Consider the following 16219-nt stretch of genomic DNA (forward strand, 5'->3'; position numbering starts at 1 on the left):
CACACCCTGCTGCAGTGCTGCAAATTTGCAAGTTTAGCCATGGCCATAGAAATAGCCAGTCCCTCTTTAAAACGACACATTCACAGCTCCCTTGCCGCAGTGGCAGTGAGTTCCAGAGGCTAATGCTGCCTCAGGTGGAGGAGTATTTCCTTGTATCTGCTTTGAATTTGCCCCAATTCAATTCAATCCACACACTGCCCCTTTGCTCATTGGTCTTTCTAAAGCTCGTGATTTTCTAAGCTGATCTGATTTTTTTTAATGCCTGGGATTGTCATCACGAGCTCAACCATGCACTTTAGACCCACTGGAGCCGAGTTAAGTGCGTTGCTGTGCAGGGCTGGAGCTAAGCATGTGCTTTGCTGACTCAGGGGGCTCAGGGAGCACAGACAGGGACCAGCACAAAGTGATTTAGCAGCTGGCAGCTTCCAGCGTCCCCCGGTGGAGACACCAGCATGTGGGTATCCCCTGCCAGGGGACTGGCATTGGTGCATGCGCCAGCTTCACCAGCACAAAGGGGTCTCCAAATCCACTGCACTCCGAGTCCAGAGAGACCTCTCGGTCTGTGCCCAGGGCCCATAGGGGGCAGAGCGCACTGTGCTATTTCCATGGTTCATACACGAGGCCCCTTCCCAGCTCAGTGGGACACTAGCAGCCCAGATGCTGCATGCTGGGGCCAGCGAGGGTCCCCTCCCCTCTCCCCAGCACATCTCTGCAGCACAAGGAGTTTGCTCCGTGGGTCTGTTTCTAACCCTGAGGGTTTATTCCTCATCCAAGTGCCGGGCACAGGGTTGAGCCTGGCCCCATGCACTGCAGGAGCAGGCGAGGATCACATATCATCACAGCTGAGGGCCTCGGGCCACTGCCAACGACGGCAGCAGCCCCGGTGCTGCGCCAGGCCTGGAAGGAGCATTTGTGTGTGCGAGGGGGGTCTCAGCAGGTGGGGTCAGGGGAGAGCTCACCCCGGCAGATGTTCTCCCTCACGTCCCTGAATTTGGCTTTCCCAGAGCTGAACTCGTAGCCATCACTGCAGGTGCAGTAGTATCTCCCAGGCACGTTTATGCAGTGTGCGTTCAGGCCGCAGTCTGCCTGGCTCGGCCCCAGACACTCGTTAATATCTGTAATGCAAGAGGGGATGCTCTGTACAGTCCTGGCAGGGAGATGTTCCCCGTATCACCCCCCAACCCTCCGCACTGAGCTGGGTGATGGACCCAGGTGACCGGGGCCCTGAGCAGTTAGTGATTAAGGGCCTGATTCTCAGTTACTAATTTCTGCTGCTGGAATGTCGGAAACACCCCCCTTCGCCCCCCCCCCGCACCCCGAGCCTCCTGTCCCTGATACAGGGGGAGGGGGGAGGTTCGGCCCCACAAACACCCAGATCCCCCATGTGAGGGGAGGGTGGGGAGACGTCCCCCTGGGGCTCCAGGCTCCCTGTGTGTTTGGGGAGGGGTGACCAGCTGCCTCTCCTCTGCCCCCCTCCCTCCTTGGATCCCTGCGGGGTGGGGTGAGGGATAGTATAGCCAGCGCTACCCCATTCTCTCCTCTGGGCAGGGATCTGTGGGGCTCTTCTGCCCCTGGACACCCAGGGGCTGACTAGGGCCAAGGCTGGGATTCAGACGGGTCAGTGTGATGGGCCCCCCCACCCTGTGCCCCATTCACAGAGCCCAACTCTCCTGGCTCCTGCTGCTCACCCTGGAGGCCCCGGTTCGATCCCCAGGAGGGCGGCCCTCACCCGTGCTGCTGCCCCCCTCATTCCCCAGCTGGGCTGAGCACCCGCAACAGGCCCTGGAGTCAGTGGAGTTGGCTGCTCCGGCCCTTAATGCCCTCCTCTGTCCCAGCCCCCCCAGGACAACGTGGGAGCCCCGTTACCGTCACAGGTCTCTGTTGGGTCGGTGAAGAAGCCATTCCCCCTCCGCTGGTATCCATCCAGGCAGGTGCAGTGGGCACGTGGGTCCCAGGTTTCAGTTTAGCCCAATTTTAGAGGGTGGGGGGGGGCACCAAAAGTGCCACTTCTAACATCTGCGCCATCAGGGGTTTGATTCGGGCTGGTCAATAACCCGGCCCTTGGCTACAAAGGGGATCTGCCCCTCACTCCAGCCCCCAGTGTAGAGCCCTGGGCTCCAGGGTCTATTCTCTGCTGGCCACGGGGCTGGGAAGGGAAGGGGAGGGCTACACAGGGGCCTTCTCCTCTCCCCTGCATGCACCCACCGTGCTCTGTAAACCCACCCCAAGACGCCCACGCCAAGGGGCTGCTCCCAGCTCGCCAGACCCCTGACTCTGCTCTCCTCCCACAAGGAACAGGGGCTGGAGGGGGCGGAGGCCGGAGGAGTCGGTCTTACCTTGTACGCTATGATTCTGGGCCATGTTGCCCCACAGGCACAGGGCGATGCAGAGCCCTGGAAGGCAAAGAGACAGGGTGAGGCACCATGGGCAGATGGTAAACAACACTCAGTGCCACTCTGCCCAATGCCAGCACCCCCCACCCCGTCTGCCCAGAGCTGCCCCATGAACTCCCCCACAGACCCACTCCCAAGCCCTGCCCCCGGACCACACTCACTGGCAGCGCTGGGAGGTGACACTGTCTGCCGTGTGGAGGGAGGAGCGCTCCAGCAGCAGGGCTGTGTGGGGCTGTCTCTCCCTTTGCTAGCCCTGCCCTGTGCTGGGACCTGAGAGTGGCAAAATTTGAATTTTTATGCACCCCCATAGAATGCCGGCATCCCCAGGCACATGCCTATAGTGCCTAATCGGAAATCCGGCCCTACCCATTGTGCCAGGTGCCGCCCAGAGCTGACCAAGAGCAGGGCCATGACACGCTCGGTGCTGCACAGACACACAGTGAGTCATTCTGTGACCCAAAAAGTTCATGGCAATAGGCAAAGGGAGGAGCATTCTCTCCACTTTACAGATGGGGAAACTGAGGCACAGTGAAAGGTAACAACTTACCCAAGGTCACCCAGTGTGTCCATGCAATGGCCAGACCCACTTGGAAAGGAGAAGCACCAAGGGGGGGATGGGGCACAACACAGGCTGCTGTTGATCTGCTTTTCGATCAGGTATCGACCCAAATCCGCCCCCTCCTGCTGGTGTTTATTTATAGCCTTTTGCTCTGAGTCATTAACCACACGCGGGTGCAAAGAACCAGATGCTAAAGCACCCGGGGGCCGAGTGCCCGAAGTGCTGTGAAAAGGGGAAGCACAGCAGGCTGTGGAACCCCATTGTGCTTTCCTAGGAAGGGAGCTAGAAAGGGGGGGCGGCTTTGAAATTCAGCTCCGACCGATCTCCCCCAGGGAAACTCCGTGGAGGACCAGGGAGCTGGGGAGGTGACGGCACCACAGGTCCCCTGGGAGCGAAGACCGAGCCATTAATTCAGAGAGTCTAAGGCCAGGACGGGAGCAGGCTGATCCGGCCTCTCACACTGCACGGGCCAAAAAATGACCCAGAGATTCCTGCATCCAGCCCATAGCTGGGGATGGAGCTAGCGCAGAGCTTGAGAGAGGAGAGCCCGTCTGTTCTACTGAAAGTGATGGAAACGGCTGCTGTGTGTTCACACTGTCACCTGCCTGTGCAATAGCATGTTCACACTTGCAGCCGCATTCAGAGCAGTGCACTCTGGGCATCTATCCCACAGAGCACCTCTTTCTCTTCTGCCACTCAGAGTTGTGGGAAAGCAGAGAGGGTCTGGGGGAATCTTGGGTCCTGGCAGAGTACCCCATTATGCATTGCTTCGCATCCCAGCATTCCCTGTCCTTGTGTCTGAATTTGGCACCATCTTTCAACAGTTTGTGTATTGCGCATCCTGCCTCTTCGGGTTGCAGGAATGGATCCCAACTGTTGACCAGTATGCTGCTTGCTCTGACCAACATGTCACAAGTGACAGTGCAGTTATTCTTTAAACTACAAAGGCAAGAGGAGTGCGACATTGATTTCGCCATGGGTAGTAGCTACGATACGAGATTGCTTGTGGCATTCACGGAGGTGCTGACCACAGTGGAACACCGCTTTTGGGCTCGGGAAACAAACACTGAGTGGTGGGATCACATCGTGATGCACGTCTGGGATGATGAGCAGTGGCTGCAGAATTTCTGATGAGGAAAACCACATTCATGGGACTATCTGATGAGGTCATCCCAGCCCTGCGGCACAAGGACAGGAGAATGAGAGCTTCCCTGCCACTGGAGAAGTGTGTGGCGATTGCACTGTGGAAGCCGGCTACTCCAGAATGCTACTGATTGGTTGTTAACCAGTTTGGAGTGGAAAGTTGATCGTTGGACTCATGTTGATGGAAGTCTGCAGGGCCATTAATCACATGCCGCTCCAAAAGACCGTGACTCTGGGCAATGTGGGCGACATTGTGGATGGCTTTGCACAAATGGGCTTCCCTAACTGTGGAGGGGTGATGGATGGCACGATTATTTCAGTTCTGGCACCAGACTACTTAGCCACTGAGTACATTAATCTCAAGGGGTATTTCTCAATGGTTCTCCAGGCGCGTGTGGATCACCAGGGGCATTTCACAGACATTAACACAGGCTGGCATCTGACGAAGTGGGTATTCACCCACGAAAGCTCATGCTCCAAAACGTCTGTTAGTCTATAAGGTGCCACAGGATTCTCTGCTGCTTTTACAGATCCAGACTAACATGGCTACCCCTCTGATACTTGTGCATGACACAGGCATCTTTTGGAACACTGGCCTGTTCAGGAAGCCGCAAGCAGGAAGCCGCAAGCAGAAGATCTCTGTAGGGGAAGTTGAAATGCCCATTGTGATCCTGGGAGATCCTGCCTACACCTTAATGTTGTGGCTTATGAAACCATACTCAGGGCAAATTGACAGCAGCAAGGAGTGGTACAACACCAGGCTGAGCAAGTGCAGAATAGCCATTGGATGTCCTTTTTTTCCATTTAAAAGGCCGCTGGTGCTGCCTCTGTGGAAAGCTGGACCTGGCTGATGGCAATATTCCCATGCTTATAGGCACATGCTGTATGATCAATAATATTTGTGAAGCAAAGGGTGAAAGCTTCACTCAGGGCTGGATTGTAGCGGCTCAGCACTTGAAGGCTGAGTTTGAACAGCCAGAGACCAGGGCTATTAGATGGGCGCAGTGCAGGGCCATAAGGATCAGAGATGCCTTGAGGCAGCAATTTGAAGCCAAAAGCCACTAATATTTTTTGCTATGCTCAGGAGTGCAGTGCTTGTAATGCTAGGAGGTGATTGATGCAGACGATGCAATATGTGGGTTTAACGTAATGGTATGTTGCTTTGCAGGGCTCTTTTTACTTTCAATTAATAGAACAAAGATTGCTCTCAAACCAACACAATTCTTTTATTAAAAAACAACAACTGGAGGAGAGAGTCAAACAAATAAAAAACATCAGCAGTGAGGGGGATGGGGGAAGGGAAGGTCCCAGGAGGAGGAGGGGTCCTGGGACGGCTAAAGATTTGTGTATGTCCAGGGATTATAGCCAACCTTCTCCTTTGAAGTACAATGCAGCAGGGCCAAACTGCAGAGGGATGGGTGTTGAGTGCAACCCTCCTTCCCCCAACAACTCATTTCAGCAATTCCCAAAATCAAATCCACGTATTGGGGCCTCCTCTCCTGTTTGCACTTTGCCAACATCCAACAGCTGTGATTGGCTAGCCTCCACTGAGGTGGAAAAGAGCTCCTGGATGCATGCATCTCTGACCTCCGAGTCATCCTCTGCCTCTGTGTCCCCCTCCCACTCCACATCCTTGTCCAAGATTTCCTCCTACTGGCTCGGTTGACTTTTGACTGGCACGCGAGCCACTGAAGTATCCACAGTGGCCTTTGCAGTGGAGGTGGGGTCGCCACCGAGTATCACGTCCAGCTTTTTGTAGAACCGGCAGCTTGTGGGTGCAGCACCAGAGAGGCGGTTTGCCTCCTGCATCTTGTGATAGGTGTTCCGCAGTTCCTTCACTTTGACCCTGCACTGCAATGTGTCCCGGCCCCTTTCTGTCATGCATCGTGAAATCTGTCCGTAGGTATCATAATTCCTATGGCTGCAGCCCAGCTGGCACGGAACAGCCTCCTCTCCGCAAATGGTGATGAGGTTCAGCAGCTCGGCATTGCTCCAAGTGGGAGATCGCCTGGTGTGTGGAGCAGGCATGGGCACTTAGAAAGATGTGCTGAGACCACTGCACGGGTCACCAAGCGAACAGGAAAGGGATTTCCAAAGGAATTTATGGGATGCGGATGACGGTTGGTCACCTGAGGGCAGGGCAATAGAGTTCAAACCGATGACCAGAGAGGCAAGAAAGGGCATTGTGGGACATTTCCCGGAGGCCAATTGAAGTGCTGGAATCGGCCAGGGTCTCTATACTGGCACCGACGCAGATATCCGTATCCCTCTTGTTGAGGTGTTTTTTTACAGTGCTACAACAACACAGTTTCTGTGCACTAAGTGGCCTGGCAGTGTGTACGCCTTGGGAGTTACAGTGCAGAAAGTTGCTTTACTGCGCAGAAACTTGCCAGTGTAAACAGGGCCTAAGATGTTTCCAGCAGCCATCCTGGGCAGGGATTCAGTGAAGAATGAAACCTGATTAACTCACTTCCCTGCCTTAAACAGGATTTAAATATGGCGGGAATCCTTTGTTTTCTAGTTTGATCCTCACCCCCTATTAGTGGAAAAATACTAGTAGTCCAGTACCAGGTGACGTGATCCCATGACCCTGAAGTGTCAAAGCAGCATCCCAGGAAGCTTCTCAGGAAGGTGGGAGATTAGCATCTTCAAAGTTCTATTGTCCATCTTAAATGGCCAAATAAGACTGATTGCCTACTGTCTGGTGGATGTTCCCCAGGTATTACATAGTCAATATTCTTAAATTGATACATACATGCAAATAGGATAATCATATTCAGTAAATCATAGTCTTTCCAATGATACCTCACATTACCTATCTTGCATAGAACACATCTGTTATGCCAGATTCATATCATAACAATATCCTATGAAGAATATGGGGTGTAACTTTCCATGACCTCCATGACTTCTGAAGCAGCTGGTGTGGCTGGCCCTGGCCAGCCACTGCTGGAGCAGTTTTGGGCCACCGCACCTCCCAGCTGCAGCAGTAGTTTGGGTGTGGGAGGGGACTCAGGGCTGGAGCAGGGGGCTGGTGTGCGGGGCGCTGCTTACATTGGGGAGGGGCTCCATAGAAGTGGCTGGCATGTCCATGCAGCTCCTAGGTGGAGGGCCAGGGGGCTCTGCGCACTGCCTCTTCCTGCAGGCACCGACCCCGCAGCTCCCATTGGCTGTGGTTCCCAGCAAATAGGAGCTGTGGAGCCGGTGCTCATGGCAGGGTCAGTGCATGGAGCCCCCAGCCTTCCTCCCCCTCCAGGAGCTGCAAGTACAGCTCCTGTCAGCCCCACCAACCCTCCCCCCAGCACCAGCAGGGGTCCCGGACCATGTGCCGCCACCTCCCCAGCACCTATGACATCCTTCCCAGGCTGCCCCCCCAGACCTGTGGTGTCCCCCGGGCCACCTCCTCCCAGCACCTGCTGCGCCCCCAGGCCACCCCCCAGGTCACCCATGGCTCCCCAGACCAAGTGTTAGTTAAGGGTATATAGTACAGGTCATGGACTGGTCACAGGCCTGTGGTGAGAAGCATCTAAGTTTGTAAGGGCACTGAAAGTGTTAAGATCAGCTTAGAATGTGTTTTGCTTTTATTTCATTTGACCAAATCTGACTTGTTCTGCTTTGACTTATAATCATTTAAAATCTATGTTTATACTTAATAAATTTGTTTGTTTATTCTACCAGAAGCAGTGCGTTTGGTTTGAGGCCTGTCAGAGACTCCCCTTAGGATAACAAGCCTGGTATATATCAATTTCTTTATTAAATTGATGAACCCATATAAGATTGTAGTGTCCAGGGGACATAACTGAACAATGCAAGATGGAGGTTCCTGGGGTAGTGTCTGGGACCGGAGATATTGGCTAATGTCATTCAGCAGCAAAATCCAAGGAGCAGCTTACATGCCAGAGGCTGTGCGTGAACAGCCCAGGAGTGCTGGTTCTCACAGCAGAGCAGGCTAAGGCTGGCTCCCAGAGTCAAGGATTCGAGTGACCTAGCAGATCACCGGTCCAGATAACACCAGAGGGGAACGTCAAAACCCTTTAGCTCTTTGTTCTGGACACATGAATTCCAGTTACCAAAAGCGTGACGGCACCTCCTAGGCTTGTCCCATATATATTGTCCTTATCTTTGGGACATTCCAGTGAGAGTAACTCCCTGCCTGTTACTACAGCAGAACACCCCATATGTGTTGATCCTGACAGTTTTCCTGGCTAATGCAAGATGTTATGGGATTCTTAGCATAGGTGAACAAGACATAGGAAGACACAGGCCACCGTTCCAGGCCATGTAACTGATAGAAGTGTGTATACAAATAATGTTATATGCATTAAGCACATACTATCCATATTAATTTAAGTAATGGGAATCATACCTATTGATCATATGATATATTATATTAGCCTGGCATATATTGGTGAACACTTCAGAAATTGATTTAACCCCCACCTAAACAATTCAGCTAGTCCTAATGACCAGATCCAATGACCCCACCCCTCATTACAGTGCCAATAACCCCTTGGAGAGCTGCCAAGCCTGTATCAGCTTCATGGCAGAGACACATTCTGTGAGACTCTCATGATGGGCACAAATGCGGCACATACAGCATTACATTCTGCCAGCCTGGGAACTTAATGGTTAACACTTGAGTGCTCCCTGGTGGCAGAGAGGAGAACAGAACGAGAAGGAGAAATACTTGAGAGAAATAAAAAATAAATACACATTTTAAAATGTTATACTCAGAAATAAGCAACAGAGAAAGAAAAAGAGAAAGATATGTCTCCTGGCCCCTGTCTATGAACCAAATTTTGCTTATCCACTGTGATTCTGGTGTAAATCCAGTGAAGTCAATTCTTTCATATAATACTATCATAATATTTTGGAATCCCAGCATTGTGCCCCTACAGAAAGCTGGCTCAACCAGCTACCTGGAAATGCCCCTCCTGTACTGGCTCTATGGTACAGCCCCCAGGCACAGTGGGTATCCCCGGAGGTGAGCGGTGTGGCCAACGTACTCCTCCACTCTGGCTCTTGCCAGCTGCTGGACTGGTCCCTTGGGGCTACGGACAGTTGAGGATGAATCAGGGAAGACTTTGGGCTGCTCTGCTTCCAGGGACCAGACTGATCTGCAGTTATCCCCTGGGATTCAGTAGCTGTGAACGTGGTGGAAAGCTATCAGTGATAAATGAAGTGGGGGATAGCCCCCTTTGATGGACACCCAGCCAGCCAGTTAGCTGTAAAATCCCTCTTGGTAGCTGTTTTCTGCTTGCTTTACCTGTACAGGGTTAAAAAGTCCCCAAGGCCTGACCAGAAGAGCCAATGGGAAAGCTAGAACTTTTTAAAATTAGGAAAGAAACTTTCCCTTTGTCTGTTGTTCTCCGGAGATGGAGACATGGAGCAGCAATGCTGTGTAAGGTTTGAACCAGATATGAAAATTCATCAGATCAAACCTAGAATTACTTATTTGAACCCCCCCCCAAATATGTAAGTAAATTAGGAATGTTTAGCTAGACACGATCAGGTTTATTTCTGTTTATTTTGGCTTGTAGATCTCGTCTGGGCTAACCCCAGATGCTTTTGTTTGCTTGTATCCTTTAAGCTGAACCCCCAAGAAAGCTATTATGGGTGCTTCATTTTTGTAATTGTTTCTTTTAAGATCTAGCCAAAAAGTCTAAGTCCCAGATGTATTTTTTCCTTTTTTAAAAATAAAGTTTACCTTTTTTAAGAACAGGATTGAATTTTTGGTGTTTTAAGAAGTTTGTGATTTTTGTTTGATTAGCTTATATAATACGAATATAACATTAGGGATCTATTATCGATCACCTGACAGGTACAGTGATAGTGATGATTAAATGCTATGGGAAATTAGAGAGGCTACCATAATTAAGAACTCAATAATAGTGGGGAATTTCAATTATCCCCATATTGACTGGGAACATATCACCTCAGGATGAAATGCAGGGACAAAATTTCTTGATACTTTAAATGACTGCTTCATGGAGCAGCTGGTACGGGAACCCACAGGGGAAAGGCAATTCACAATTTAGTCCTGAGTGGAGCGCAGGAGCTGGTCCAAGAGGTAACTATAACAGGACCGCTCTATAACAACACTTAACATCCCTGTGGTGGGAAGAACATCTCAACAGCTTAGCACTGTGGCATTTAATTTCAAAAAGGGGAACTATGCGAAAATGAGGGGGTTAGTTAAACAGAAATTAAAAGGTACAGTGACTAAAATGAAATCTCTGCAAGCTGCATGGACGCTTTTTAAAGACACCATAATAGAGGCCCAACTTAAATATATACCCCAAATTAAGAAACACAGTAAAAGAACTTAAAAAGAGCCACAGTGGCTTAACAAACATGTAAAAGAAGCAGTGAGAGATAAAAAGGCATCTTTTGAAAAGTGGAAGTCAAATACTAGTGAGGAAAATGGAAGGGAGCATAAACACTGTCCAATTCAGTGTAAAAACGTAATAAGAAAAGCCAAAGAGGAGTTTGAAGAATGGCTAGCCCAAAACTCCAAAGGTAATAATTTTTTTTTAAGTACATCAGAAGCAGGAAGCCTGCTAAACAACCAGTGGGACCCCTGGATGATCGAGATACAAAAGGACGTTAAAGTCATTGCGGAGAAACTAAATGGATTCTTTGCTTCAGTCTTCACGGCTGAGGATGTTAGGGAGATTCCCAAACCTGAGCTGGCTTTTGTAAGTGACAAATCTGAGGAATTGTCACAGATTGAAGTGTCACTAGAGGAGGTTTTGGAATTAATTGATAAACTCAACATTAATAAGTCACCGGGACCAGATGACATTCACCCAAGAGTTCTGAAAGAACTCAGATGTGAAGTTGCGGAGCTATTAACTATGGTTTGTAACCTGTCATTTAAATTGGCTTCTGTACCCAATGACTGGAAGTTAGCTAATGTAACGCCAATATTTAAAAAGGGCTCTAGAGGTGATCCCAGCAATTACAGACTGGTAAGAGAAATTGTGTCTTACTAATCTATTAGAGTTCTCTGAAGGAGTCAACAAACATGTGGACAAGGGGGATCCAGTGGACATAGTCTACTTAGATTTCCAGAAAGCCTTTGACAAGGTCCCTCACCAAAGGCTCTTACGTAAATTAAGCTGTCATGGGATAAAAGGGAAGGTCCTTTCATGGACTGAGAGCTGGTTAAAAGACAGAGAACAAAGGGTAGGAATAAATGGTAAATTTTCAGAATGGAGTGGGGTAACTAGTGGTGTTCCCCAAGGGTCAGTCCTAGGACCAATCCTATTCAACTTATTCATAAATGATCTGGAGAAAGGGATAAAAAGTGAGCTGGCAAAGTTTGCAGATGATACTAAACTGCTCAAGATAGTTAAGACCAAAGCAGACTGTGAAGAACTTCAAAAAGATCTCACAAAACTAAGTGATTGGGCAACAAAATGGCAAATGAAATTTAATGTGTATAAATGTAAAGTAATGCACACTGGAAAAATAACCCCAACTATACATACAATATGATGGGGGCTAATTTAGCTACAACTAATCAGGAAAAAGATCTTCGAGTCATAGTGGATAGTTCTCTGAAGACGTCCACGCAGTGTGCAGAGGTGGTCAAAAAAGCAAACAGGATGTTAGGAATTATTAAAAAGGGGATAGAGAATAAGATGGATAATATATTATTGCCCTTATATAAATCGATGGTACACCCACATCTTGAATACTGCATACAGATGTGGTCTCCTCATCTCAAAAAAGATATACTGGCTCTAGAAAAGGTTCAGAGAAGGGCAAGTAAAATGATTAGGGGTTTGGAATGGGTCCCATAGGAGGAGAGATTAAAGAGGCTAGGACTCTTCAGCTTGGAAAAGAGAAGACTAAGGGGGGATATGATAGAGGTATATAAAATCATGAGTGATGTGGAGATAGTAGATAAGGAAACGTTATTTACTTATTCCCATAATACAAGAAGTAGGGGCCACCAAATGAAATTAATAGGCAGAAGGTTTAAAACAAATAAAAGGAAGTTCTTCTTCACACAGCGCACAGTCAATCTGTGGAACTCCTTGCCTGAGGAGGTTGTGAAGGTTAGGACTATAACAGCATTTAAAAGAGAACTGGATAAATTCATGGAGGATAAGTCCATTAATGGCTATTAGCCAGGATAGGTAAGGAATGGTGTCCCTAGTCAGAGGGTGGAGATGGATGGCAGGAGAGAGATCACTTGATCATTACCTGTTAGGGTTCACTCCCTCTGGGGCACTTGGCATTGGCCACTGTTGGTAGACAGGATACTGGGCTGGATGGACCTTTGGTGTGAGCCAGTATGGTCATTCTTATGTTCTTGTAGCCACAGCTAATTTCCTTTGTTTTCTGTCTCAGCTCTTCCCCGGGTGAGTGGGGGGTGAAAGGACTTGAGGGTACCCCACAAGAAGGAATTCCCAAGTTCTCCTTCCTGGGTTCAAATGGGTATTTTGCATTCGGGCGGTGCAAGTGGTTACCAAGCCAAGGTCAGAGGAAAGCTGTAACCTTGAGAGTGTAATACAAGGCTGGAGTGGCAAGCAGGACCGTCCTTACCCATACGCAAACTACACAGCTCCGTAGGGCACCAGGAAATTTGGGGCACCAAATTGCCCCAAAATTCTAGGTACCCTACACAGCTGCATGCTGCTCCAGTGGCCAGTCCGATCCCCTGGCTGGCTGAGCTGGCCAGGAAAACTGTCCCCATCCTGCTCCTCCTCTTGTCCCAAACCCCACCCCTTTTCCACCCAGCCATGGCCCCACTGCCCCCCTTCCCCTGAGCTACATCCTGGGGGACAGCAAGACAGATCAGGCATGCCCTGCACTCACCAGACAGCAGGGAGTGGAGCAACCTGGACCCAGCTTGCTCCACTCTGCTGACTCCCAGCCGCACCACTGGTGAATGCTAGGGAGAGGTTCACCCTGCTCCCCAAGTCCCAAGGCTGAGAGCCAGGGGAGCAGAGCGGATCAGGCAGGGGCTGGGTCACTCCACTTCCCGCCACCTGTGAGTGCGGGGTTGGGCCCACCCTGCAATCACCAGGTGGCAGGAAGTGAAGCGACCTAGTCCCAACCCACTCCGCTTCACTGGCTCGTGATGGGGGCGGTTTCCTTCCTCCCCCCTGGAGGCTCCCTGTGGAGGCCTGGGACCACCCCACCCCCCGCAGAAGCCTGGAGCCAGCTCTCCCCCCGGTGGGGAGCAGGGTTTGCATAGGGCACCAAAATGTCTAGGGATGGTCCTGGTGGCAAGCCTCTCTCAACACCATGGCGACACTTCTGTTTCAAGCTAGATGAGAGCTATTGCAACTGTCTTCTTGAGCTGGAACGTTCTCTTTCCAGCTCCAGTGCAGACAGACCCCTGGGCCCCTCTGGACTCTCCTAGTCCCACCTGTGTTCAGCCCATGGACTTTGTTCCACTCACCCAATGGATACACATCATCTCGGGTTGCCATGGTGGCTCAGATGCTGTCAGGGCAGGTCGAGTTCTATGGATTCTGAGCTTTGCAGCCTCCTTATCTTGGGGAAATTAGACAGGAAACCAAGTTGACTCATGTCCTGTTTGATTATATCGTATCAATCAACAGCACTGCACACAGAAAAGCACCCTCTTCTCAGCGTGCCCTGCTCTCCTTCCTTCTGCCCTACCACTTCCCCCAGACCCATAATCATTTACTTTGCTGAGCACCTATGGGGCAAACTGACCACAGTGCAGAGAGCCCAACCCTACTTCACAGAATCACAGAAATGTGGAGTTGAAGGGACCTCAGAAGGTCATATAATCCATCCCCATGCGCTGAGGCAGGACCAAGTGCACCTAGAACATCCCTGGCAGGTGTTTGTCCAACATGTTCTTAAAACCCCCCAATAACAGGGATTCCACAGTCTCCCTAGGTCACCTGTTCCTGTGCTAAACCATCCTTAGAATTAGAAAGTTTTTCTTGATATCTAACCTAAATCTCCCTTGCTGCTAACTAAGGCAATTCCTTCTTGTCCTACCCTTGGTGGACATGGGCACCAATTGATCACAGTCCTCTTTATAACAACCTTTTGCATATTTGCAGATTGTTATCATGTCCCCCCTCAGCTGTCTCTTCTCTGCACAAAACATGCTCAGCTCTTTCAACCTTTCCTCACAGGTCATGTTTTCTAAACCTTTGATCATAAGAACATAAGAACAGCCGTACCGGGTCAGACCAAAGGTCCATCTATCCCAGTATCTGTCTACCGACAGTAGCCAATACCAGGTGCCCCAGAGGGAGTGAAACTAACAGGCAATGATCAAGTGATCTCTCTCCTGCCATCCATCTCCATCCTCTGACGAACAGAGGCTAGGGACACCATTCTTACCCATCCTAGCTAATAGCCATTTATGGACTTAGCCACCATGAATTTATCCAGTTCCCTTTTAAACATTGTTATAGTCCTAGCTTTCACAACCTCCTCAGGTAAGGAGTTCCACAAGTTGACTGTGCGCTGCGTGAAGAAGAACTTCCTTGTATTTGTTTTAAACCTGCTGCCTATTAATTTCATTTGGTGACCCCTAGTTCTTGTATTATGGGAACAAGTAAATAACTTTTCCTTATCCACTTTCTCAACATCACTCATGATTTTATATACCTCTATCATATCCCCTCTTAGTCTTCTCTTTTCCAAGCTGAAGAGTCCTAGCCTCTTTAATCTTTCCTCATATGGGACCCTCTCCAAACCCCTAATCATTTTAGTTGCCCTTTTCTAGTGCTAGAATATCTTTTTTGAGGTGAGGAGACCACATCTGTACACAGTATTCGAGATGCGGGCGTACCATGGATTAATATAAGGGCAATAATATAGTCTCAGTCTTATTCTCTATCCCCTTTTTAATGATTCCTAACATCCTGTTTGCTTTTTTGACCGTGCACACTGCGTGGACATCTTCAGAGAACTATCCACGATGACTCCAAGATCTTTTTCCTGACTCGTTGTAGCTAAATTAGCCCCCATCATATTGTATGTATAGTTGGGGTTATTTTTTCCAATGTGCATTACTTTACATTTATCCACATTACATTTCATTTGCCATTTTGTTGCCCAATCACTTAGTTTTGTGAGATCTTTTTGAAGTTCTTCACAATCTGCTTTGGTCTTAACTATCTTGAGCAGTTTAGTGTCATCTGCAAACTTTGCCACCTCACTGTTTACCCCTTTCTCCAGATCATTTATGAATAAATTGAATAGGATTGGTCCTAGGACTGACCCTTGGGGAACAGCACTAGTTACTCCTCTCCATTCTGAAAATTTACCATTAATTCCTACCCTTTGTTCCCTGTCTTTTAACCAGTTCTCAGTCCATGAAAGGACCTTCCCTTTTATCCCATGACAGCTTAATTTACGTAAGAGCCTTTGGTGAGGGACCTTGTCAAAGGCTTTCTGGAAATCTAAGTACATTATATCCACCGGATCCCCCTTGTCCACATGTTTGTTGACCCCTTCAAAGAACTCTAATCGATTAGTAAGACACGATTTCCCTTTACAGAAACCATGTTGTCTATTGCTCAACAGTTTATGTTTTTCTATGTGTCTGACAATTTTATTCTTAACTATTGTTTCGACTAATTTGCCTGGTACCGACGTTAGACTTACCGGTCTGTAATTGCTGGGGTCACCCCCGGAGCCCTTTTTAAATATTGGCATTACATTAGCTAACTTCCAGTCATTGGGTACCGAAGCCGATTTAAAGGACAGGTTACAAACCTTAGTTAATAGTTCCGCAACTTCACACTTGAGTTCTTTCAGAACTCTTGGGTGAATGCCATCTGGTCCCGGTGACTTGTTAATGTTGAGTTTATCAATTAATTCCAAAACCTCCTCTAGTGACACTTCAATCTGTGACAGTTCCTCAGATTTGTCACCTACAAAAGCCAGCTCAGGTTTGGGAATCTCCCTAACATCCTCAGCCATGAAGACTGAAGCAAAGAATCCATTTAGTTTCTCCGCAATGACTTTATCGTCTTTAAGCGCTCCTTTTGTATTTTGATCGTCAAGGGACCCCATTGGCAGTTTAGCAGACTTCCTGCTTCTGATGTACTTAAAAAACATTTTGTTATTACCTTTGGAGTTTTTGGCTAGCCGTTCTTCAAACTCCTCTTTG

At 49.1% G+C, this 16219-nt stretch overlaps 1 protein-coding gene across 1 annotated transcript in view; it reads right to left on the reverse strand.

Moving 5' to 3' along the window:
- Nucleotides 1–13544, reverse strand: part of LOC123353820 (latent-transforming growth factor beta-binding protein 4-like) — a 28369-nt gene extending 14825 nt beyond the window's left edge. Inside the window, exons 1-3 of the mRNA XM_044995233.1 lie at nt 13514–13544; nt 2337–2393; nt 960–1115 (exon numbers count right to left, since the gene is read on the reverse strand). Of these exons, the coding sequence (XP_044851168.1) occupies nt 960–1115; nt 2337–2393; nt 13514–13544 (244 nt within the window). The remainder of the gene's footprint in view (nt 1–959; nt 1116–2336; nt 2394–13513) is intronic.
- Between the last annotated feature and the right edge of the window lie 2675 nt (nt 13545–16219).

Source organism: Mauremys mutica, chromosome 20 (assembly GCF_020497125.1).
Source record: "Mauremys mutica isolate MM-2020 ecotype Southern chromosome 20, ASM2049712v1, whole genome shotgun sequence".
Taxonomy (NCBI): Eukaryota; Metazoa; Chordata; order Testudines; family Geoemydidae; genus Mauremys; species Mauremys mutica.